The 26,472-nt window shown below is 40.7% G+C and overlaps 2 protein-coding genes across 3 annotated transcripts in view; one reads left to right on the plus strand and one right to left on the minus strand.

Moving 5' to 3' along the window:
• Window positions 1-26,472, plus strand: part of MED12L (mediator complex subunit 12L) — a 247,335-nt gene that overhangs the window by 94,321 nt on the left and 126,542 nt on the right. The gene's annotated exons all lie outside the window — the stretch shown is intronic.
• GPR87 (G protein-coupled receptor 87) lies at window positions 286-25,020 on the minus strand. 2 transcript variants are annotated; one of them, XM_060242345.1, is made up of 3 exons: window positions 24,732-25,019; window positions 5,403-5,529; window positions 286-1,339 (listed from the first exon to the last, which is right to left on the minus strand). In XM_060242345.1, the coding sequence occupies exons 2-3, from the start codon at window positions 5,503-5,505 to the stop codon at window positions 297-299; spliced, it is 1,146 nt and encodes a 381-aa protein (XP_060098328.1). In that variant the 5' UTR covers window positions 5,506-5,529; window positions 24,732-25,019; the 3' UTR covers window positions 286-296. The 2 variants fall into 2 exon arrangements, with proteins under 2 accessions (XP_060098328.1, XP_060098329.1); XM_060242346.1 differs by lacking the exon at window positions 5,403-5,529 and having other exon boundaries at window positions 24,732-25,020.

Raw genomic sequence — 26,472 nt, forward strand, 5'->3', positions numbered from 1 at the left:
CATGCTTTGTTGTTATGTTCTCCATTAGATGGCACTGTGTAACTACTCTACTGCTGCCAAACTCTCAAACCTCTTTTTCAGTCACCATTTCAGATATTGCCATTTTCTCAAAGATTATTGGGCTGTATTTGTATGCTTCTCTTGCAGTTGAGAAATATGAGACCTTTGATTGGTTTGGCACATTTTTTTTTTTTAAAAAAAACATATAATCAAACAAAATACTTTTATTATATACAAATAACAAACCTATGGTAGTACACAAAAGGAAAAAAGTCTTTGAATGACTTGTGGTAATATCACAGATCAGTGTAATCATGGTATATGCGCACTTCTGATCTTCTGATACTCTGTAGCGACCTAATGCTTTCACTCCTTGTTCGAATGTTTGACTTCCTGAACAGCCTTCGTGAAAATGATCTACACATAAAAAAATAGATAATTGGATCTAGGCACACGTTACACGCAGACAGGAAAAGAGTCACTTCCTTGCAGTAGTACAGGATTTTGTGTGCTGGATCACTGAAAAATTTATCCAGATGGCCAAAAATAAAAGGTATTCTGCACAAATGATATGGTACAAAGCAAGTAAAAAATACAGCTATAACCACCCTTATGCTTTGGTTGTGTTTTCGTTTGCGACTTGAAGCACTAATAAACTGCTTGCTTGACTTATGGATATATTTGGATATTTCAATATAACATCCTATTAGGATTGTCAGTACAATGACAAAGATACTGTTGTTGGCGTATAGGACTGCTTCATGCCACTTTACTCCTAGAGGACTTTTTAGTTTTAAGCAGTCACCTATATTTTTCCTAGTTGGGTAACCATTTGTAAGGATCATGTTTGGCACTGCCAAAAACGTCATAACAATCCAAACGCACGCCGACAAAATCTTGGTAAAAGTGATGCTGTACATCCGGGAATCTCCAAATGGTTTCACCACTTTTAGATACCGGTCAATGCTAATGAGTCCAAGAAATACAATTGTGGTGTACATATTGGCATAAAACAGAACTGTTGTGTAACGGCATAGGAAGAAATTGAAGTGCCACGGCCCCATTCTTGAGTCCTGAATGATTTTAAATGGAAATGTCAGAGTCATTAGCAAGTCCGCGACCACAATGTTCTTAAGGTAGAAAATGAAGCTTGTCTTGTTTTGAATGTGGAAGAAAATCCATACAGCCAAGCCATTCAGCAAGATGCTTGCCAGGAAGATGACGAGGTAAAGCACTGGTAAAACAATAGTTGTAAACTCATTATTTGTAGAATTCCCAAGCAGACCTTGTGAATAATTGGTTGAAATACTGTTATCTTGACTCGGTTGATGGTACTGATCTATGGAAATGATGGAAAGAAAGAATCTAAGTTGGTTAACAATTGTAGCTTCTCATATGTTGCTCTCATGTAACTATGGGAACACTAATTCATAGTTACACTGAAAATGGTCTTCACACGTTGCTTGGAAGAGGAAGCAGAAGATTTGCTTCCACTTCTTGTGCTTTTTGGGCACGTGAACTTCTCTAAAGTATCTTTTAAAATTCTTGGCTTGTGTGTATATGCTACTGTGCCAGATACTGCAGTCAATAGATTGGGCCTAGTTGTTTGCAGTGGGATTAGGAAAATGAGGCATGCAGAGAGAGGCCTGGTTATGGTGAGTCTTGAACACCTACCATGCAGCCTTGGAATGGCCTATCCTCATTAATCATTCCAAACTACAATTGGCTTGGGTAGGACAAGGTATAGCAGGAACAGACTTGAGTAGTTACGGCCCTTCTTTGGTTTGCTCTTAGGGCATTTAAAGTGTCCCTCCCTCCTGTCTAATATTGCAGATTATGGTTATGAATTTGAATTAGCTACTGCTTAATAGCATCAGGTGGTATTTTTCCTGGTCCTCATCTTTTCTGTATACTTTCCTGAGTATGGTTCTGCTGGATGGCATTAGTGTATTCTGCTAAGGCTGGTGTAAATGGGGCTCAGCACCCATCAAATCATGAGGGGAGCTTCTTTTAAGATAGGCTTTTGGCAGATTTGTTTTGCAGTGGATGCCGATAGAGGGAAGTCCATAGAATCTGGTTACAGGCAGAAGGAACTGGGAACTGTCTTATTAGGGTTTTTTTTAATATTTATAAATATAGGAAAACACCCCCCTCCTGAAAGGGTTACTCATTTGAGGTAGTCTCACTCTGGTAAAATTGGGGGAGGAGTTCTCTGCCTTCGCCTTGTAGCAACTGTATTGTTTTTTCAAGGACATTCTTCATTATAGCCTGTGTTTGTATTCTACAGACAATGGCTTTAGAATTCTGTTTTAGCCATGAGATGGAAAAGCATTTATTTTTAAAACTGAAGCAGTTGTAGCCAGCTGTACAAGTATACTGAGTGAAGCAGATGACTAAGTTCCTCTCTGCATGCAAAGGCTTGTTTGACAGAGTCCTGCAATGTTTAGTCAAAGATGCAGAAGCATACTGATGAAAAAATATATGTGGTTGGGACATTAAATATCTGCTGTTCCTAACGCTTAAGAGCAGCTCAGCAGAATTATAAGGAAGTTGTGGAATAGTGGAGGTGTAAGGATGCCACAAGACAAATCAAGAGCATGAGACTGTGGAACAATAGAATGCCCCAATATTATTTTGCAGATTCCCTCCCTCCCTCCTTGTCTTTGGATCATGATTAAATGCTGGCTGCCCCATTCCTTTAAGAAGAAAGACTTTGGGACATCAGTTTTGAACTACATCACCCCTTCAGTCTCATGCAATGTGTTGACTCCATGCCAGGTGATCAAGAAGCTGCTCCTAAGCAGGCCTACTCAGCATCCTACTGTACTCTATTCAGTGGAAAGTGTTCTTAGGTTTGCATTGTAAATCTGTTAGCGCAAATCTATGGGTCCTCAAATGTAGCAGCGGATATTGTGCAAGGATCTGTATGCCTGCAAGCCTACCATGCTTGTAGTTGGGGCATCAGCTTGCTTATGGGTAGACCTGCTACCCCTAGGTTTGCCAGGTCCCAATCACATGCTGGCAGGGGATGGGTGGGAGGGAGCTTTCCAGGAGTAAGGTCGAGCACCATGACATGTCCTCATCACCCAGAAATAACATCTACACATTGGGAATGTCAGGCAGTGTTGCTCTGGTTTTTTGGACCACACTGTAGAATTAGAATTCTATTTGTAGAATTAGCTACAAGTCATAGAGCTTTGCCCCAAAACCAGAGCATTGCTGCATGATGTCCCCGCATCACTTTTGGGTGATGTGGGTACATCATGTTTATTTCTGGCTTGATGATGGTAAGGGGGTAAGCTGTGTGTGTGTGGGGAGAAGTATGCCCAAAAGCTGAAGACCCCCCCCTCCCGGTCCAGGGGACCTGGCTACCCCATAGTTTGGGTAGGCCTGCTTTTTCTGGCAGTGGGAGGTAGACTCAGAATTCAGACCTCTCATCCATAGACAAATGGCTGATGTCCAAGACTTGACCCTGTCTGTTCAGATTGTCCTTGTGTTTTTGGTTCAGCAACAGTCTTTAGAGTTCCAGATGCTGACCTAACATAGAAATACATGTATAGTGTGTGAAGAAGACATAAGCATCCTAACTGGGCCTGTATTTGTAGTTGGCTACAAGCATTAAACATGGGTGAAATGGGTAGAGATGTAATGGATTGCGGTTAAGGATGAGGAAATCTGTGTAAAAGGAGGAAGATATATGCAGACTGAGGAAGATATATGCAGTTCTGTGGCTTATATCTTTCACTAGTTTACATCAGTAAAGGCCCTGATATATGAATCACTTGCTAGAGACAAGAACATTGCTAGTTTGAGGAACATTCTCACAGTTATAATGATTAATGTGATGATAAAGGAGTGTGGAATCAACATCACTTTGTGGCAATAGCCCTTCATAACCAGTATGAATTAGTCATTTAGTTGCATTTTAAAGATTTCCTTGCCCGGATTAGGCACCCCTTTATATGGTGAGCCACCCTTCTGTTTTAATGATGAAATGGATTTTAAAGCATCGCTCAGAAGCATAACAACCATTAATGAGTTAATGTAACCATTATTTGCTCTTTGAAATGGTGGAGGGTTATTTTTCTTATACAATTGTTAAATGTGCATGAATTTAAGACTGGTAGAAATAAGGGGAGCCTGATCTAGATTAATTGGTCCTCTTTGTGGTTGGTTAGGGATGTAATAACTCATTCTTCATGAGTGATATATGAACATTAAATGATGCTTCCAGAGTGAAGACCAAAGGCAAAGCAGAACCAGTTTTTTTTTAAAAAAATAATAATATTGACCTGGAAAGATGAGAGCTTTCTCCGCACATATGCTGCCAAGAAAAAGAGCAGGGGAAGGAGGGCATCTTATTGGTGAATTTTACAATGATGTAAATTAATCTTCTTCGGCATATAGCTCTGTTTAAGGGGATTTGTCTTACATTCTGGGTCATGTTCCTTTTCGTTAAATACAACACTAAAAACACTGTGGTACATTCTACTGTAATTGTTAGGTTTGTTCATTGTTTTGTGAAGACTGCAAGAGATGCAAAGGGGAGTGATTCAACTACCTGATGCCTTACATTGAAACTAGTCCATGCACTAATGTCAAAAGCCCTAGTTCCAATTCAGGTTTTATGAATAAGATGCTGTCTGACTTCGGTTGACACAATATGTGTCAGGAAAGAAACTTACTTTTGACAGCTTTACATCAGTGCTGTAGACATTTTGGCATGAAACCTGTTTGCCCATGCCACTTTTGATGCTTTATTGTGTTTAACTCTAGAAGTTGTGTTGCAGAACATTGCATCACACATCCTCTGGAACTTGCCCTCTGAAGCAATTGCTTCACATTGTGTCCTGGTACATCCAACCCTGCTGAAACTGGTAGCAGGTGGTGGGTAACTAATTAAAGAGTTTATTGTCGGACTTTACATTACTGAACAATGCAGTTATTATTTAGATGCTATATTAACCTCGTAAGGCCTTATTTTACTTACACAGGGTAATCAAATGCAGTTGTAGTTTAGGAAGGCTTTGTACATTAAACCATGATACTTATAACTAAAGACCATAAATGAAGTAAACATTAAGGAGTGGGCATAGTGGATTATCAGGAATGTTCTTTTTATACAGAATTGATGTTGATATTATGGATTTCCACTCAGTATTCTGAGAAATAGAAAAAAGTTTAGATAATGGTCTTTCTATGTTTAAAACTGGTCTGCTCTTAATATTGGTTAGAGTATTAATCTAATTATAAAACAGGAGCAGAAATAATTGAATATGATTTCATATGTAACTAACTTAGAGGACAAGTTATTTACAAATTGTGTGGCTAAAAAGCATATACAATCATGTGAATAATTACATTTTCTCTATTTGGAATTCCAAATTTTTAAAAAAGATTACCTGAAAGCTTCACATATGATACATTGGACCCCATTATTATTGATGATTTGCAGATCAAATGCTTTTCAGGAGACATGCTGGTGGCAATTGATATGGGGTGCATCGTGGGTTGTACAAGTTTTAATTTCTGAAAAATACAGGAAGTGAAGATATTTACAAGGAAGCACATAGTTCACTAAGAATAGCAGCATCTTTTAACACTTTGGTAAGAGAAGAAGCAGAGTGTGATGGTGTCAAAATATTCTACAGGTTAGTTGTAGATTTTCATGGCCATGGTCTTGGGATCATAGTACTTGACATTTTGCCAGTAACTGTGACCGGCATCCTCAGAGGTATAATACAGAAATATAGAGTTCTTTCTGTGTTATACTTCTGAGGATGCCAGTCACAGCTGCTGGCGAAACGTCAGGTACTACTATGCGAAGACCACGGCCATACAGCCTGGTAAATCTGCAACTAATGAGCTCCAGCCGTGAAAGCCTTCTACAACATATTCTACAGGTTATTTTCTAATTTTAGGGCAAACATGAACTCCTAAGATACAGGTTGGCCTTTCAAGAGTCTGTATGTAAAGACTGGGCATTGGCTTCTCATGTACTTGCAGGAAACTAAGTCCTGGCAATGTATGTAGATGATGTTATAGGGGGGCTGTTTTGTAAAAGAAATGATGTCCATTTGTCGCTTTATGCTTCATTAATCACTGTCTGTATTGTTCTTGTCAAGCTATATTTTAATTCTCAGATTTTAAGTTTCATGTCCATCATTTACCAGCTTACATCTGCCTTCAAATCTATCTCAGCCATTGGCCTTTAGTAACCACTCCTTCATACCTCTGGATCATAAAACTAATTGTCTGTCTGTCTCCAGATAATTATCATTTATATAGTTCTCATGAGTCTATGGCATGACATGAAAGAATGCAACAAAGACAGATTGTACCTTGTGGGCAGGTAAATATGTGCATGTTTGTGTGAAAGAGAAAAGAGGGCCAATAGCTAACTCTTTCCAAGCTAACTTTCCTGTCTTAGATATTAGATGTGATTATACTACCTGTAACCTACTAACTGTTGTTACATGGCCCCTGTGGTACATTCTTTAGTCCGATGAAATCAAAGGAATGTAAATATAACTGTATTTTGGATTGTATACCTATTTTGGCTATTAGCTCATGCTGACTATAAGTCATGTCTGCCATACTTTTTTTTGAAAGTTTCTTGAGCAAAGGTCTATTTTGCAATATTATCTTTGTGTACCCAAGGGTCTCACAGATGATTGAATTATAAACTAGAGGGTGAAACAAGTTGGCCAGCGTCCACTTCTGGTAAAATAACTCTTATGTCACTTCATCTTCATCCCAGAGTAAGTGATCACATAAATAATACTGGGGATATCTTTGGTATAGTTCTTAAGAGAAAAATAGTGACTAGAGAAACATCTTTCAGGATGTATTGTTGAAATACTCGGGAAAGAAGTGGTTAATTCAGGGAAACATCATTAAGGTTATAAGGAAGTATGTAAGCTTATTCCCCATGTTATTGAGTATATAGTGAAATCTGAGATGTTCTTCAGGGGACTGAAGTGTAATGGCATCTAGATATGCCTTTTCACAACAAAGAATGATAACTGGCTGGATCCAGAGATAGTTTGAACTGTCTTTAAATAAATGGTCTTGCTGCCTTTCTTGAAGAAGTCCACATTATCTCTTCATGATCTTAACTACTATAATCCATTTGCAAACATTCCATTTTAAAAGAAGATGCTTGAATAAATGGCGATCATGCAATCCCAAGTATTAATGGATGGAATAGTTTAGCTATATCCCATCTAGTCCAGTTTCTGATGAATGTTCAAGTTGAAATTGTCTTGTTTGCCCCTACTTGACAGCCTTCTTCAGGCAAGAGATGAGAGGAATATAACCCTGTTGATTCTCCTGGAAATTTCAGAGATGTTCAGGGCAGTCAATCATGGTATCCTGTGCTGTCTGTCTGGGATATGTGTTGAGAGAAATATGCTCCAAAGATTTCATTCCTATTTAGTAGAAGATACTATTGGGAGACTGCTGCTCAGTCCCCTGGTACAATGCTATGAGGTTCTGCCAAATTCTTTTTTTTATGGCTCATGCTATTTAATGACTACATGATATCCTGAGAGATGTTGTCTGAGAATATGGAGAAAAGCACCATTAACAACTCTATTTCTCCTTTTTAATAGATTCAGATGAGATGGTAGATATTCTGAACAAGCATTAAAAATATAATGAATTTGATGTGGGCCAGTAATCTGCTACTCAGCCCACACTGAACAGAGATGCTATTGGTTGATTAGATTCCCCCCAGCTTGTTCTTGCATTCTTTCTAAAGAATCAAATTTGAATCTTAATGGTGCTACCAGTCCAACAATATAAGTGGTATGTTTCTGTTATCATCCTTAACCAACTTTGATTGACGCACCAGCTGCCTCCTGGAGTTCAAGGACATAAATGAGATATAAATAGTATAAACTAAATAAGTTATTTCATAGAAAGGCAGCATTTGTACACAGATGAGCCCATTTTTTGGGAAAAAGCAGAATATAAATTGCCAAAATAAATAAATAAATATCTTTGTTATGATCTCATCCAGTTAGACTGCCAGAATGTACTATGAGTGGGGCTACTTTTGCACACTGTATGGAAACTTCAGAATGCAGCTGCTAGATTGTTAACTAGTACAGATTATTGAGAACACGTCTCACAATTTTAAAAGCATTGCACTAGTTGCCAGTTAATTTCTGGGCGCAATTCATAGTATTTGGTTCTTACCTTGAAATCTTGTAATGGTCTGGGACCATTGTTAGCCCTTATATGTTCCCATACACAGGTAATTGGGTTATACTGTACAACATGATTTATAAGGCTACTTGGATAAATGATTAGAGACTATGGTCTATACTATTGTGTATAGGTTGTTGTAAGTAGGATCCTCTTATGTATTTTTTGCATCATTTAAGGCATTTAATGTGTCAGGTTAATACTTATGCTTTTCTTCAGTTCTGGTTTTTACATTTCTGTTTGGTTCCAGATTTCTACAATCCTGATCCTATTCTATTGTTTATTAAATCTCATCCTGTTGATTGTCCTGACTCACTCTATGTAATCCGACTTGAGGCTCAGTGACAAAGTTGGACTATAAATAATGTAAATAAATAAAATAAATATAAATTTATCTAATTGTTACACGTCCCCTCCCCGAGATTCTACTCAGTAATTTGAAGAGGCAAGGTGGGTGACTGCCTGCGATAAGGTTTTCTTAATAACACTAATCAAGGCATTCCCTTCTCCTTTTCTTTTAAATTTTATGCATCAGTATTGAAGATTTAGTTTCCCACGCTTTTAATGATTATGCTTACTGCTACTGGCTTCTTCATTTTCTTTTAATATTGCTGCTGTTTTACTATTCCTATGGCTTTCTTTTCTTGTCTGAGATATATTTCATATAGATGCTTTATGCTGCTTGTTTTCTAATTGAACATATATGAACATATGAAGCTGCCTTATACTGAATCAGACCCTCGGTCCATCGAAGTCAGTATTGTCTACTCAGACTGGCAGCGGCTCTCCAGGGTCTCAAGCTGAGGTTTTTCATGCCTATTTGCCTGGACCCTTTTTTGTTGGAGATGCCGGGGATTGAACCTGGGACCTTCTGCTTACCAAGCAGATGCTCTACCACTGAGCCACCGTCCCTCCCCGTTATAATTTTTATAATACTTTTTTGTATGTTACCCTGGATTGTAAATTAACTCTTGAAGGTATGAACATTGAGTAAGAATGTTCCCCTGAATAAGAATGTTCTCCTCTTTTTAAAAAAATCTTAAAATTAGGGTCTTTATTGTCAATCTCTCTACTTGCCTTTATTTTATTTCTTTGATTAGGTCTGTACAATATATGACCTACAAGGCTATATACAGGCTAGCCACCACATGTGTGAGCTGATCAGGAGCGCAGTATACCTCCTGCTTTTGCAGCATCCCAGTTCAAAACTAGGCATTATGAAGCACCTGGAATATCATAAAAATAGTTGGTGAAATTGCTGTTTCCGACATATTCTGCTGAAAGACGCAACTACAGTGTTTTATATGGGATGGCTATATGTTTAAAAGGCATACTAAATTACTCAAGTAGGGTGGTGTGTTGACAGGACTGAAGAGAGCAAGTGTAAGTGTTTGGTATATTTGTGTACATATACATTTGCCTGGTATCTCCCAGATTAATTTAGAAAGACAATTACATGGCTTGTGGAATGGATTGTGATATGTTAAGCCTAGGTGGAAAAGAAGATGATGTTTGTGCAATGTAGTTCTGTGGTTGCCCCACTCAGTATCATGTTTGATGACTTCAATAATAAGGAACGATAAAGGATTATTCCATAATGAACATAAGTACTATCAGTAAATTACATTATAAACAAATGGGCTGAGATAGGTGGGGCTGAGAGAGCTCTGACAGAAGCTGCTCTTGAGATGAACAGCGCTGTGAGAACCTGTGACTGATCCAAGGTCACTCCAGCAGTTGCATGTGGAGGAGTGAGGAATCAAACCTGGTTCTCCCAGATAAGAGTCCACTTAACTACTGTACCAAACTGGTTCCCAAACAAATTTTGAGTCCAGTGGCACCATAAAGAGCAACAAAATTTTATTCACCAGAGCATATATCTATAAAAGTTTGTGGTCTTAAAGGTGCCACTGGATTCAAACTGTTTTCCTATATAGCTGTTATAGAAGCAAATACAGCCTCCACTGAAGATCATATCCCATTCGATATTAAGGGTTCCTGGTGCTTTAATGAGTGTTCTAGTAGTAAGAAGATCATATCCCATTCGATATTAAGGGTTCCTGGTGCTTTAATGAGTGTTCTAGTAGTAAGAAGATCATATCCCATTCGATATTAAGGGTTCCTGGTGCTTTAATGAGTGTTCTAGTAGTAAGAAAATACTTAATTCTGCAGTTATAGAGGAATATATGGATGTTGGAGGTTAGACTATAGCTGTTGGAAAGGACTAAGAAACTGCACCACATTAAATGCCATATTTTGAACATCACTATAGCTAAAACTTCATTTGAGCCTGTGTGTGGCAGCTTCACTTAGCACTGCAGCACCTAATGTTCAATTTCAGAGACTGAGAGGGGAAAAGATCTTGGGTCATAGTGGTAGCTCAAAAAAAGTGTCAACTCAGTGTCCTGCAGTGGTGAAAAAGGCAAACTCTGTGCTAGGGATTATTGTGAAAAGGAGTGAGAATAAAATGTGTTATGGTAATGCCCCTGTGTAAAGTGTATAGTGCCCCTTTATACACTTTATAATGCCCATGTATTCAGTATACTGTGTAAAGTTCTCATTACAGTATCTCCAAAAGGACATTGCAGAGCTGGAAAAAGTACAGAGGAGGGCAACCAAGATAATTAAGGAGTTGGAGCAGCTTCCCTCTGAGGAAAGACTGAAAAGTATGGGACTTTTCAGTTTAGACAAAAAAAACAAGTAAGGGAGACATGATAGAGGTTTATAAAAGTATGCAAGGTGCCAAGAGAGTTGACAAAGAACTTTTTCTTGCTCTCCCAAAATATTAGAACTTGAGGGCATCCAATGAAGCTGATAGGTAGTAGATTCAGGACAGACAAAAGGAACTACTATTTTAAACAGCAAGTAATTAAAATGTGGAATTCACTGCCAGAGGACATGGAATAACCACAGGAATACACAGCTAAAGATGATGATGATAATATTGGATTTATACCTCGCCCTACACTTCAAATCTCAGAGCAGCTTACAATCTTCTTTACCTCCTCCCGTCCACCACAGACACCCTGTGAGGTAGGTGGGGCTGACCCAAGGCCACTCCAGAGAGTTATGTCCTTGGAGTGAATCTTCAGTGAACCTTATGGTTTTTATGAGCTGTGTTTATGTCTCCAAAGACTGCGTAAGAAATGATGAGGAATTACAGCACTTACTTAACAACAAAACACTTACTTACTTAACAACAAAACCAGTTTCACTGACAAGAGATGTCTATGAACACTTTTATTCTTTTCATTTGGCTGTCATACAGTGAGCTCCTATACTATATACTATGTCACCTGGAAACTGTATGTGCAGGTGCAGGCCACTTGTGGGAGGGTTGTTTTGGCTTTTATTTGTGGAGTAGTCATGAATATCATGGCTGAATCTAGAAAAGATGACCAAGATTGGCAGAGAATCAGATATACAAGAGATCAAAGGCACATCCAAAGCAAAGTTTGGTATCTATTCATCAATCCCCTCTACAGCTCAGCCTACACAACCTATTGCACAGCATGTCACAAGCAGCAACCAGGTTCAGTATGTGAAAGGTTCTGGCGTACCCCTTATGATGGAAAGAAACTGCCACCACCACACATTTTGCCAACCAAGGAAGTGGTTGTCAAGACAATAAATATAAGTAAAAGGGTGACAAATGAGTATGCATTTTATAAATTTAAGCTTTAGTTCAAGGTGGAGATGGACTGGATTTTGTTATACCCATGGTCCCTGACCTGGATAGCCTAGGCTAGCCTGGTCTTGGAAGCTAATCAGGGTCGGTCCTGGACTCCTGATTAGTATTTGAATGGGAGACCACCAAGGAATACCAAAGTTACAAGGTGGAGGCAAGCAATGGCAAACTATTTCTGAACAACTATTCCTTTGAAAACTACATGGGGCCATCATTAGTCAGCTATGGCTTGATGCCAAAAAAATAAAATAAAATAAAATAAAAAATGGCGTGAAATAATATATATACAAGAAAGATACACTCTGCCAATAAGTGGCTATGCTTTTGGAAATTGGTTCCTATCTCCCATATCCATTCTTATGAAGATGGATATGGGAGATAGGAAACAGGAATTATTTAAGATTTCATACAACTGACAAAGAGTGATGGTTGGTTTTTCTTTCTTATCACTGGCAGTTTTGGGTAGGCAAGGCGTGTCTCTAGCTTTCCCTTTAGTTTTTTTGTGGCCAAGTAGGAGTTGCTTCAAATTCTGTCAGTAAATGCATGTGAACATATGCACACAGCAGATAACTGATCCCTATGACAAATAGTTATCCAATTTGATTTTCACTGCAATGATATAAGATGTAGATCTTGTTCTGTAAGGATCATAGAATCATAGAGTTGGAAGGGACCTCCAGGGTCATCTTGTCCAACCCCATGCAGAATGCAGGAAACTCCTCCTAAATTCACAGAATCTTCATTGCTGCCAGATGGCCACCTAGTCTCTGTTTAAAAACCTCCAAGGAAACATGTTCCACTGAGGAATCGCTCTGTCAGGAACTTCTTCCTAATGTTGAGCCGGAACCTCTTTTGATTTAATTTCAACCCATTGGTTCTGGTCCTACTTTCTGGGGCCACAGAAAACAATTCCAGACCATCCTCTATATGACAGCCCTTCAAGTACTTGAAGATGGTGATCATATCACCTCTCAGCCACCTCCTCTCCAGGCTAAACATCCCCAGCTCCTTCAACCTTTCCTCATAGGACTTGGTCTCCAGACCCCTCATCATCTTTGTCGCCCTCCTCTGGACCCGTTCCAGCTTGTCTATATCCTTCTTAAAATGTGGTGCCCCAAACTGAACACAATACTCCAGGTGAGGTCTTACCAGAGCAGAGTAAAGCGATACCATCACATCACGTGATCTGGACACTATACTTCTGTTGATACAGCCCAAAATTGCATTTGCCTTTTTAGTTACCACATCACATTGTTGACTCATGTTCAGCGTATGATCCACTAAGATCCCTAGATCCTTTTTGCAAATACTACTGCTAAGACAAGTCTCCCCCATCCTATAACCATGCATTGGATTTTTCCTACCTAAATGCAGAACTTTACATTTATCCCTGCTAAAATTCATTTGCCCATGTAATCCTAAGGAGGTATGTCCAGTGGTCTTGCCTTAAAAAATGTGTAGCAAATAAATCTTTTTAAATGGGAACTGACAGCAATGGCTTAAGATGGCAGTAAAGGTAGTCCCCTGTGCAAGCACCAGTCGTGTCAGACTCTGGAATGACATTGCTTTCACAATGTTTTCATGGCAGACTTTTTACAGGGTGGTTTGCCATTGCCTTCCCCAGTTATTTACACTTTACCCCCAGCAAGCTGGGTACTCATTTTACCAACCTTGGCATGATGGAAGGCTGAGTCAACTTTGAGTCGGCTATCTAAATCCAACTTCCACTGGGATCAAATTCAGGTCATGAGCAAGAGCTTGGACTGCAGTACTGCAGCTTACCACTCTGTGTCACGGGGCTCTATAAGAGGGCAGTAGTTAATATCATAAAGATTTTTTGCCTACATTGCTGCTTCAATATGAATTTTAGTATGGAAGACTATTTACTGACAAATCCTAGATACTTTTTTTGTGTTGCTACATTTTTTTAGCAACAGTAAAATAAAAACTTGGCATATATAGTGAATGTTAAGTATACTATGCTGCCTATATGGTGCAATTTGTGTCACTAATGTTGATAGACTGGTTTTGTAAATCCCTGATACAACCCAGCACAAGAAATGAAATCATAAGTTGTAGGATGTATTGAAATTACACAGATGACAATGGATTAATTATAATTGCTAGGGTGTTTGCATTATTTGGCCTATTTAAAAATCATCAAGTTGAAATAGTAACAGAAACTACTGCATGAAAGCCATCGATCTCTCTCAGTTTGGCTGCTATGTATGTAATACATTTTTATCCTGCCCTTCACTCCATGTGCATAGTTGTTCCTTTCTGATTTTATCCTTAGAACAGCCTTGTGAGGTAGGTTAGGCTGAGAGAGAGGGGTGTGGGGGTCCAGGATCACCAGCATGCTTCATGGCAAAGTGGAGATTTTCACCTGGGTCTCCAAGATCCTAGTCCAAAATTCTACCCACTTAAATACTCTGTCTCTGTTATATGGTTCTCCAGAACTGGCTGAGCATAATTATTAAGGGACTGAATTACAAATCAGGAGCTCCTCAGTTTGAATCTTGTCTCTGCCATGAACTCACTAAGTAGCTGTAGGCAAGTCACCCTTTTTAAACCTAGGTCTTCCTATGTGGGAATGATAAATTGACCTCCTTATAGACTTTTTGTAATGTATATGAAGCCCTTTGATCAGCTGAAAGAAATGCTTTCTGTTGTTGATACAACCTAATGTCAGGTAAAAGGTGTTATTTTCTGCAACCTTTTGTGATGGTAGTGGGGCTTTTGAGGGTGCTTTTGGTCCAGGGATTTTTAGGAGATTTTGGGAACTAGATCTCAGTGCTCTCTGGGGAACATATGGAGAGAGACGGTCCCTAAGGTAGGCAGGTCCTCGGCCATATAGGGCTTTAAAGGTGATAACCAGCACCTTGTAGCGAACCCGGAACACAATTGGAAGCCAGTGCAGCTCCCTCAGCCTAGGCTGCACGTGTTCCCATCGAGGTAGTCCCACTAACAGCCTGGCCACCGCTTTCTGCACTAGCTGCAGCTTCCGAGTTCGGCACAGGGGCAGCCCCATGTAGAGGGCATTACAGTAGTCTGATCTCGAGGTGACCGTTGCATGGATCACTGTTGCCATGTCGCTACGTTCCAGGAAGGGGGCCAACTGCCTCGCCCTTCTGAGATGGAAAAAGACGGATTAAGCAGTGGCTGCTGTCTGTGCCTCCATTGTCAAGGAAGGCTCCAGTAGCACTCCCAAGCTCTTGACCCTGCGCACTGGTATCAGTGACACACCGTCAAAGGCTGGTAGAGGGATTTCCCCTCCCAGCCCGCTGCAACCTACGCAAAGGACCTCTGTCTTCTCTGGGTTCAGCTTCAACCCACTCAACTTAATCCAACCTGCCATGGCTTGCAACGCCCGGTCGAGATTTATAGAGGCATCGCCAGTCCGGCCGCCCATCAATAGAGCTGGGTGTCATCAGCGTACTGATGGCAACCCAGCCCATGCCTCTGGGTGATCTGGGCAAGGGGGCGCATGAAGATGTTAAACAACATCGGGGAGAGGACTGCGCCCTGAGGCACCCCACAATTAAGTAGGTGTTTCTGGGACAGCTCTCCTCCAACTGCCACCCTTTGTCCCCGACCTTCAAGGAAGGAAGAAAGCCACTGTAAGGTTAGCCCCCGAATTCCTGCGTCGGCGAGGCGGCAGGCCAGCAGCCGATGATCGACCATATCGAACGCAGCCGATAGGTCTAACAACAGCAATACCGCCGAGCTGCCTCGATCCAGATGTCACTGGAGGTCATCCATGAGGGCGACCAACACTGTCTCCGCCCCGTGGCCCAGGTGGAAGCCGGACTGGTATGGGTCCAAGGTGGAAGCGTCATCCAAGAAGCCCTGTAACTGCAATGCCACAGCCCTCTCAATAATTTTGCCCCAAAAGGGCAAGTTTGAGACTGGCCGATAATGAGCTAATTCGGCCGGATCTGATGTAACTTTTTTCAGGAGAGGGCGGACCACTGCCTCCTTCAGGGGCGTTGGAAAAAAGCCCTCAGAAAGAGATCTATTTATGATGTCCCGTATAGGACATCTTAGCTCCTCCCGGCATGCGTGACCGAAACCTGGGTTCGAGAGGGAGATACAGTAGCCCTCTCACAAACAACTCCCCCAGGTTACTCGGTCTTTCACCAATCGTGGACTAGCGGGCAGGGGGGAGGAGTGGCATTATTTATACGTGAGGCTTACTCCTTTAGGGCGCTCCCGGCTCCAAAGATCGAGGGTATTGAATGTGCCGGTCTGACGTGGGAGGCTGGAGAGGGGTTGGCGATCTGGCTGGTATACCGTACGCCTAACGCACCAGCCAGCGCCTTACTGTCCCTACTCGAGGTGGCGACAGGCTGGAGCACCCAAGGCTGGTGATCCTGGGTGACTTCAACGTCCATACTGATGACCCGGCCTCCAGTCAGGCGGCGGACCTAGTGTCATCCATGGCGACACTAGGACTCTCTCAATTTGTCACAGCCCCCACTCATCAGGCCGGACACATGTTAGACCTGATCTTTGCGGCCGGGGTTATGGTGGACGATATAACCACCGAAGTGGTGCCATGGTCGGACCACCTCACCCTTAGGGTTCGTGTAGATATGCCACCCCAAACCTGTTTAGGTGACGAGCCTATTATGGCTCGCCCGCGGAGCCAGATGGACCCAGAACGGTTCCAAATGGCTCTGCGGGACTCCTGGCCCTCTGGCGATTCCCTCAATGGCCTGGTTGAGACCTGGAATAGCCAGCTCTCTAGGGCCATTGACGAGATCGCACCTCTATGCCCTCTACGGCCTTGGAGTAGGCTGGCTTTGTGGTACATCCCGGAGTTACACCAGCTGAAACAAGGTCTCAGATGGCTAGAGAGGCAATGGCGACGTACCCGTGACGAAGTGACTAGAACATCTTATAGGGAGTTTATGAGGTCCTATGAGATGGCAGTCAAGGCCACAAAGAAAACATACTTTGCGGCCAAGATTGCGTCTGCAAATTCGCGCCCGGCACAATTATTTAGGATAATTCGGAATTTTACTACATTGCCACAAGGCAAGCCAAATATTAAGGAATTGGAGATAGGCTGCAAGGCTTTTGCGAATTTTTTTGCAGACAAGGTCCAGTCACTCTGCCATGACTGCCCTGCCATATTGGATACAGTGAGTGAACTCGAGGCTCCGTGTGTGTCTTCTAGTTTGAACCTGGACTGCTTCGACCCACTCAGCTTGGAGGAAGTTGACAGAATCCTTGTCCCTGCACGCCCAACTACTTGTGATCTGGACCCATGCCCCTCCTGGTTAATCAAGGCCTGCCAGGAGGAGCTAACATTGTAGTTCTTCTACCTATTGGCAGTTTTAAATTATTGATTTAAACTAGTGGTTGTTATGCATTTTATTGTATTTTGTTATTATTTACATTGAAAGTTACCCTGATGTCCCTGTAAGATAGAAAGGTGGCTAATTAATGTTTAAAACAAACAAATAAATTGTAGTTTTGGTTTCCCTCCCTCAGTGCTTATGTCCTTGTCTCATCCTGGATGAGACACTGGGCTAGGTTCAAGTGACAAGTTAGAAGTAACATTAGAGTCATCTCACAGTATGGATCTCTGTGAAAGGAAGCCTTAAGCAGAAGTGCCCTGAAGGAGGAGAGAATGCTCGCAGCATCAGTATTTGCAAGAGAGCAAGGGGCTGCATATTGGCAAGAAGAAGATCCTAGTCAAGTCTGTTTCAGATTTTTTAAATATTAGTAATTATTGCCAAAAAAATAAATACCAAGATGTCTGGAAGGATAGCTTTTATGGGTATGAGGAACACAACTGTTATAAAATAAAAAGGAGTGTACTGGAAAGCCCAACTCTATTCCCACAGCAGTCTTAATTTTCTATGCATCCTATCCAACACGAAAACTAGATAAAATAAATTATGATATTACTACAAGAGCCTCTGTTGATTTCATAGCATCTACGTCAAGGTTCTCTTCAAGCATCCAAATTGGATAATAGCTGAATTTTAATCACAGGGCTCCCCCCCCCTTTTAAATTGAGATGGTGACTCAGTTCAGTCATTGTCTTCAAGGAGACAATGACTCTGTTCAGACATAATGTGAAATTATTTTAATTATGGTTAGTTTGTTACTTTGGGTTCCAGCTCATCAAAATCTTGGTTTGTCTTGACAAATGCTGTTTTCATTACTTTTTTTGCTCCGCCTCCTCCACTGTGTCCCAGTCTATACTGTTGGGATAATGCTGAGGAGCAAGCTAAGCTCAAGCCTCAGAAGACCACATTTGTTTGTTATTTGAAACCATACTTAAAACTGTGGTTAATCAACCAGTTTATAAACTGTGATTTCAGATCCTGGTATGACATTCCCTAACCAGCCATAGTTAGTGGAATGGCCCACGTGCCCTGAGTTGTTTTATTTTCACAGGTCATAGCATGTGTTTTTAAAACGTTTTGCATTGTTTTGAATGACTAACATTGTCTCTTTAAAGGTTTCAGTGTTGATTAAGTTAAATGAACAGGAACTCAAATTAATTGGAACTCCAGCAAATATGGAGTTCATTTTGTCACTAGGAAACTGGAGTATTATTGGCTTCCAGACTACTGGATAAGCTATTCAGTATGTGTTCTTTCAGAGATAAGGAATGTTGCTGCAGAAGTAAACTGTGTCTTTTCTGTGACAGTGGAATTTGAAACAAGAGTGTGTCAGATTTGCTGTGTTTTTTAATAGAAGTTGATACCAGAAATTGCAATTATATTTGCCCAGTTTGTTGCTTAAGGTCCAGGTCTGAGAAGGTCCATGCTGTATTGTATCCTTGCATTCAAACATAACGAACACTGATGTTCATATGTAGATTCAGACACATATCCAATATTACTTCAAAGCTGCTGTTCAAGCTACAGATATATTGGGCTTTTCCTTTAACATAACATAAGAACATAAGAGAAGCCATGTTAGATCAGGCCAATGGCCCATCCAGTCCAACACTCTGTGTCACACAGTGGCAAAATTTTATACACACACACACACACACACACACACACACTGTGACTAATAGCCACTGATGGACCTCTGCTCCATATTTTTATCTAAACCCCTCTTGAAGGTGGCTATGCTTGTGGCCGCCACCACCTCCTGTGGCAGTGAATTCCACATGTTAATCACCCTTTGGGTGAAGAAGTACTTCCTTTTATCCGTTTTAACCTGTCTGCTCAGCAATTTCATCGAATGCCCACGAGTTCTTGTATTGTGAGAAAGGAAGAAAAGTACTTCTTTCTCTACTTTCTCCATCCCATGCATTATCTTGTAAACCTCTATCATGTCACCCCGCAGTTGACGTTTCTCCAAGCTAAAGAGCCTCAAGCGTTTCAACCTTTCTTCATAGGGAAAGTGTTCCAGCCCTTTAATCATTCTAGTTGCCCTTTTCTGGACTTTCTCCAATGCTATAATATCCTTTTATAGGTGCGGCGACCAGAACTTTAATTGTTTAGAAACTGAATATGCTATAGAAGAATGTGAATATAAGAAGATACCAGCTGGATTAGGCCAGCAGTCTATCTAGTCTTACACAGCAGATGGTGCAGTTAGTCTGGATGGCCCAGTTATTCTAAGGGGCCAAACAATAGGGCCAAGGCCTTCCCCTGATGTTGCCTCCTGGCACTGGTATTCAGAAGTCCATTGCCTCTGAATGTGGGGGTTCCCTTTAGTGACCATGGCTAATAACCACTGACAGACCTATTGCCCATGAATCTGTTTAATCTCCTTTCAATCACATTATGGTTCACTTGCTCCTATGTCAAATCCTTGATATATCCAATTCCAGGGACTAGAAAATTTTTATCCATGCTGGCAGTCACTACCAATCAGAATAGATAATGATTAAACAATGTTCTTAGCAGCTATATGCAAACCTATATTAAAACAGATTGTCAATGAATGGAGGGTAGATTGAAACTGTTCTTCCTGTTTTCATTCTTTATCTCTCTGTGTTAATTGAGCACAGAGTCTCCATGTGATAGAAGCTGTATTATGTGCATTATGTTCACTGGAGCTGTACCTTGCTTCTTTTCTTTTTATTGCAAAGTCTAGATCTTACATGGTGTTTGTGCACCAAGCGTCCGCAATCCCTGGCATACAAGAAGAATAGTAGCATGTTTCTTTGCTTGGCATGTAGGGCCATTTTCCACCCAAGGAATTAAGGCACTGGCAGCACCTCTGGGGCTCAATTTGTTCCTGGTGTAACCAGTCAAATACAACGCCCATCTCTCCTCCCCCATCTTTTCTTTGCTGGTACACATCAGCTTCACTGAGTTTATGTGTGGAGACATTCAAGGAAAGAAGGTTGTCTGCTCCATCCTGTGCTATACTATGCTGAGTCTATGGAGAGATGGGATATAGATATTTTAAATGAATAAATACAGTGCTTGTTAGTTTATGGCACAAGTGGATGCTGAGGGATATGATGATGGTGGCCCAGCACTTTTGCCCCAATAGGCATTCCCCTCTAGGCTTCCTCTGGCTGTAATCAGAGATACCTTCAGAAGTGTAGCCCCACCCTGATGATGAATGGCAGCACTTCCTGAAGATATCAGATTTTCTCACCTATGACAAGGGAGACAGGAGGGGGAGGATTGGGACAAGAACAGCAGCTGGGATCAGGCTAGAGATGAAGGCTTTGCATTTCTAAAAGCCTCTGTCTTGAGGGGTTTTTTTTAAACCACATCTGCTCTCATCCACTTGTATCTCCTGCCTCTTCCCCTTCTTTAGCTCCAACCATGATCATTATGGCTGGATGAAAGGAGAAAGGAACAGCTGCTGGGGGAAAGTGAGAGAAGAAGACTTTTTGAAATGCAAACTCTTGACTTTTATTCTACCATGGACCCAACTGGTGGCACAGGAGGCATTCCACTGAGGGCAGCCAAATGGCTTGATCCACTCCTGATAATGTATTAGAATATTATATTTCTGTAAGCATTATATGATGTTCTATTACTAATGCAGTATCCAGACCATGCAAAGCTTCAGGAATCATAAGAATAATCTTTGCAGTGCCAGTTTACATTGACTCTGTGGTCTGGTGAATTCCACATGTTAATCATCAATGTGCCTACTCATTCTGTCCTTGATAATGGTTTCTACCAACTTTCCCGGTATTGAAGTCAGACTGACTGGCCTGTATTTTCCCGGATCTCCTCTGGATCCCTTTTTAAAGATGGGGGTGACATTTGCTACCTTCCAGTCCTCAGGAACGGAGGCAGATTTCAATGAAAGATTACATATTTTTGGCAGAAGATCCACAAGTTCAACTTTGAGTTCTTTCTAAACTCTTGGATGTATGCCATCCGGACCTGGTGACTTACTAGTTTTTAATTTGTCTTATCAGTTGTAGGACCTCCTCTCTTGTCACCTCAATCTGACTCAGGTCTTTCAACACCCCTTCCAAAATAAGTGGTTCTGGAGCAGGCAAACACTTCTCATCTTCCATAATGAAGATGGAGGCAAAAAATGCATTCAGCTTCTCAGCCATTTCCCTATCCTCCTTCAGTAATCCTTTTACCCCTTGGTCATCCAAGGGCCCCACTGCCTCCCTGTCTGGTTTCCTGCTTCTAATATATTTGAAGAAATGTTTATTGTTGGTCTTTATGTTTTTTGCAATATGCTCCTCATAGTCCCTTTTTGCCTGCCTGATCACAGTCTTGCATTTGATTTGCCACAGCCTGTGTTCCCTTTTATTAATCTCACTTGGACTAGCTTTCCACTGCTTAAAGGAGTCCTTACGTTTTACAGCTTCCATTACTTTGTTTGTTAACCATGCAGGCCTTTTCTTATACCTGTTTGTGCCTTTCCTAACTTGTGGTATATATTTTATCTGAGCTTCTAGGATTGTAGTTTTAAATAGCCTCCAAGCTTCTGCAAGGGTTTTGACTGTATTTACCTTTCCTTTCAGTTTCCTCTCCGCATGCCTCCTCATCTCAGAGAATTTACCTCTTTTAAAGTTAAACGTGGTTGTGCTGGTCTTTTGGGGCAACTCTCTATTTATACAAATAGTGAAATCAATAATGTTATGGTCACTGCTCCCAAGCGGTGCAATTACTTTTACATCTCTCACCAAGTCTTGGGGATTACTTAGGACCAAATCCAGGATCGCCCCACCCCTGGTAGGTTCTGTTACCATCTGCTCCATAGCACAGTCATTGAGAGCATTTAGAAACTCAATTTCTTTCTCTGAACCTGAACTCTTCCATTCCTAAGAGTATTATCAAATATTCCCCAGAGTTTTAACAAAATAGTGTAGCAATGTGACTAAGTAGCTTTAACTTTGTTTTTGTTTTTTTCTGTAGTAGATATGACAGAGCAGTTCACTTTTGAATTTGTTGCTTTAAAGTTCAGAACAGAAGAGAAAAGAATATATTCCTGCGCCTAAATTCAAAGGAGAAACCCAAATGTAGGGTAAAGAGTCAGTGTTTCTGGAACCCATTAATTTTGCCCCCAATATGTATACACCAAAAGTTATCATTGTACATGGTTTTGGCTCATTGTTCCTTTGTTCATTGCTTACAGTTGCTGGATATGGGCATGGTGCTGGGTCTTAATTCACAGAAAATACTAAAACCACCTTTGGGACTTTTAAAGACATATGTAGGGTAGAGTGCAATAAAACAACAGTATAAGTGGTTAAATATTTTAAGAGTTTTTGTACAATCGCATTCCGTCATTGACCTAGTATTTCCTGTCCCATAAATAGTGGAACATTTGCTTCATCATGTGGAGCCGTGATATGTTGGTATTTTTGGACTGACCTGCACATCATATGACCATCACTTTAAAATCTGGTTACTGTAATATTTCCATAATATTGGATCCAAAGACTTGCAGTTGGTATCTTTCCTGCCTTTGCCCAGCCTTTGCAGACCCCTTTCCCACAGTTGCTTCTTCAGGAACAGAATGTGATGTGAGGTAAGGATTTGTATTGACATCTCAATCCTGTTGCCCTTGCAGTATTTTATCCAGCAATCCACATGCTAAAATAATTACTGAAGTCTAAACACCTACAATTTCTTAAGGTTTATTTTTATTCCTGGATGTTCCTCTGTCCAGCAGCTCTTTTCTTTTTTTACTATAAGCAGCTTTTGTAGATTGAAAAAACTGATTTCCTAGAATGGTTCTTACTCTGGAAATGGAGCAACAGCATAGAATTTTAAGAAAGCACAACATAAAACTTCCAGTTCTGGCATTCTTGTAAGAGATCTTTCTTGTCATCCCGGTGTAGATGAATCCAGGATTGAGTGCAGAAAGACCTAAGAAAGGGCTGGTGTTTTTGCAAACTGAGCAGCATATTGTTCAGAACATTGCATTCCACAATGCCAGGAGTAACCCAGACAGCACTACATGCTACTACATGTACAGAAGAACTGTATGGCTGATGAGTTAACTCTGCCTAGAATCCCTCTAGGGTAGGGAGTTCAGGGAAGACACCTGTGGTTGGGAATGGAGAGTGCCATGCATTGCAGAGGGGGAAACCTTAAGGTTGAAAAAAGGCTGAAAGAGAGGAAGGTCTCCTCAGGCTGAAAAGCTGTCAGGAAATTCAGAATCTGGGGAAAAATCTTTTCTGAACAAACTTTTCTCACACACCCTGTGAGGCCAGGATAGCTCTTTTCAAGTAAACCCACTTTCATTTTTCCCAACAGTCAGTCCTAAAATACCAACAGCTAGTAAGTACAGTTATGCTCTACCATTTATTCTGCAGAAAAGGGTGAGAATAAACCACAAAGAGCAGAGGAAAGTTCAGGATGAGCTGTGGGAGGCATAGGCATATGAAAGAAAAAAACACCCCCCCAAAACACCCACATACAAATGAAAACTACTGTTCTATGGCTTCTTTTAGGCTTCTGTTTTTTAATCAATAAGACAATGGGATCATAGAAGCATACAGTCTGAATCTTAGAAAGCAATCCTGGTTCTGTGAAATCATTAGTTACACTTTTTTGGTATTAAAAACTAAGTAATGCGCTGATTTATAACCTGGGATGATGGGGTCACTTCAGAATTTTCACATTTAAAAACAATCTATTTAAAACGTTTATTTCACCTGTCTAAAAGATTAGGTAGGAGTTTTGCTGCTTTGCAAGCTGAAATATTTTGACTGTCTAAGAACTTATTGGTAAATTAGCTGAACACAGGCAATTATGCCAAGTCAGGTATTCTGCAGAATGTCATAATCATAAGCAGCCTGCTAAACTTAAATGGCTTAGAAGATGCATTCATGGGTGTTTTAAAATTAGATGTCTTTTTTGGGTGGTTTTTATAAGATAATGAACCCAGTGTGGAGTAGCATGATTTCAGAACTCCTTATGTTTCATTAATGTAACACAGAGAATTTAAACTCTGTATTTTATTTGCTGAGCATGACGCAGCAGATCTATCTGTCAGATTATATTCTGCTGAGAATCCCAGAATCCCAGATTTCTTCCCTCCTCTGCTTTATCATCACAGCAATCTGAGAGGTGAGGCTAGTGGAGAGTGCTGACCCAAAGTCACCCAGTAAACTTTAAAGAGCTCTACACTGGCTCTTTAAATCTAAAAGCAACATTTCATTGCAGTTTTACAACATGTGACTCTTGGCTATCACAGGCTTCAAAAGCTGAAAGACATCATTACTCCAAGTAATGTATGAAAGGTCAGTTAGTAAATCTAGACATTTACAGATTAAAGACCAATGGAAACTGAATACAGAAACATTTTATGCTAAATTCATTTCACCTTCCCTTTAAATTCTTCAGAAATTATTTAAAATATTTCCTAAAATGCAGTTAATATTATACTGAGATATTTTTTTAAAAAATACCTGCCATTGTCTTTGTTATTCTTCATGGATTTGGTAGACTCCTAGCAGCATTTCTGGAAGGCATTATGTTCTTCGGGCAAACCGGTGAATTAAAATCTGTTTTCAGTAGAAGAATAAACACGTGCCTTGATCTGAAGTCTGAAACACCTTCTCTGCATAAGGTGGCTTATTTAATTCAAGGGAAGGGGGATATTAGATCCTCAGTTCATGCGTGCTGTCTTCATAACTCCTGAACGGAACTGTCCCTGCTAGAAAGAACTTGAGCAACTGGCTTTTGCTGTACCTGTGGATGACTCACAAGGTAGTGTAGGTGAGACTCGGAAACATGGGGCTTGCTTCCCAAGTCCAGACCAAAATCTAAGTGGCAGTGATTTGACTGTGAAAGCAACAGAAAGGATTAGAGTGCATGTTTTATGTTAATAATACAGGGTAAATAAAAGTTGGCCTTCATTTTGAGGCTGTGTATGTGTGAAAAGGCAGTAGATGAATGTTAGAAGCAGCTTTTAAGAAGATTAATTTTCTTGCCCCCCACACCACTGAAACTGGTGAAAAGAGCCAAGGGCAGAATATGGGTTATGCCTATTTCATATGATGGACTGTCAGAGGAATAGCAAATAGTGAAAGTTCTGTGGTACCTTAATAATCCTGTGCTAGCTTCAGGATTTTGAAGATGTTTGGGCAAAACACTTTCATGAAAATGGAAAATTCTTTTTTTGCTGTGCATTTTGCTGAGTATATTGTACAAAATGACAATGTTAAGGTGGTAAATCCTTTACCAGTCTTGGAGCAAATGCCCAGTCTTACCACTCTTTAGCCACTACTTTATTTTGTGGCATGTACTTTCCTAGACCAGAACTGATCCAATTAGATGTGAGGAGGAATTGCCTTCACGATGCAGCTGTTAAGTGTTATATTGTCAGATACCAGTGCAGATGTGTCTTCCACATCTTTATGTTGTTTGTTGTGCAAGTTTTAAGAAGTTGGTTTAAACTACCTATTTTCTTAGCCTCTGTTTCCTGTATAAATGTGGTATTAGATGATCTCTGAAAGCCTCTTTTCCCCCCTTCTGTTAAATCTTCAGAATTACTAGGCAAGTTCTCTCCTTGTTTTAAAATGTTTTTAATCCAGCCGTAACAATTTGTTTATGGCCATAAAGAAGGTTATCCAGCCATAACCTTGTTTATGGGATTTTGTGATTAAATTCATTCTAAATGAGCACAGTTGGGATAAGTTGCTCACAAGGGGAGTTTATGGGGGAAATAAATGTAGATATGTGTGTTTTTTTGTTTACCTATATACCAGGGGTGGCCAAACTTGCTTAACATAAAAGCCACATAGAATAAATATCAGAGGTTTGAGAGCCACAAGACATGAACATCAGATGTTTGAGAGAAGGAAGGGAGGAAGAGATGGAAAGAATGCAAATTCAACTTTAAATGCATTCTCCAAGCCACCGGCTGGCTTGGCTTGGAGAAGTGATTTAAAGAGACAAATGCCTTCCCCAAGCTGGCCAGTGGGACAGTGGAGGCTTCGAGAGCCACAGAATATGTGTGAAAGAGCCACAGTTTGGCTACTCATAGCCCCCATTTGTGGATAACTAAATCTGCAGTTTGGGGGCGTGTGAAGGCTAAGCAGATCTTCAAACTTGGGGCACTCCCTAGGTTTGCAGAAAAATCTGAATTAAACACACGGGGGGGGGGTTAAATCCCCCCAAAAGTAAAGTAGCATTCTCTGTGCATGT

Source organism: Heteronotia binoei, chromosome 6, assembly GCF_032191835.1.
Source record: "Heteronotia binoei isolate CCM8104 ecotype False Entrance Well chromosome 6, APGP_CSIRO_Hbin_v1, whole genome shotgun sequence".
NCBI classification, from domain to species: Eukaryota; Metazoa; Chordata; class Lepidosauria; order Squamata; family Gekkonidae; genus Heteronotia; species Heteronotia binoei.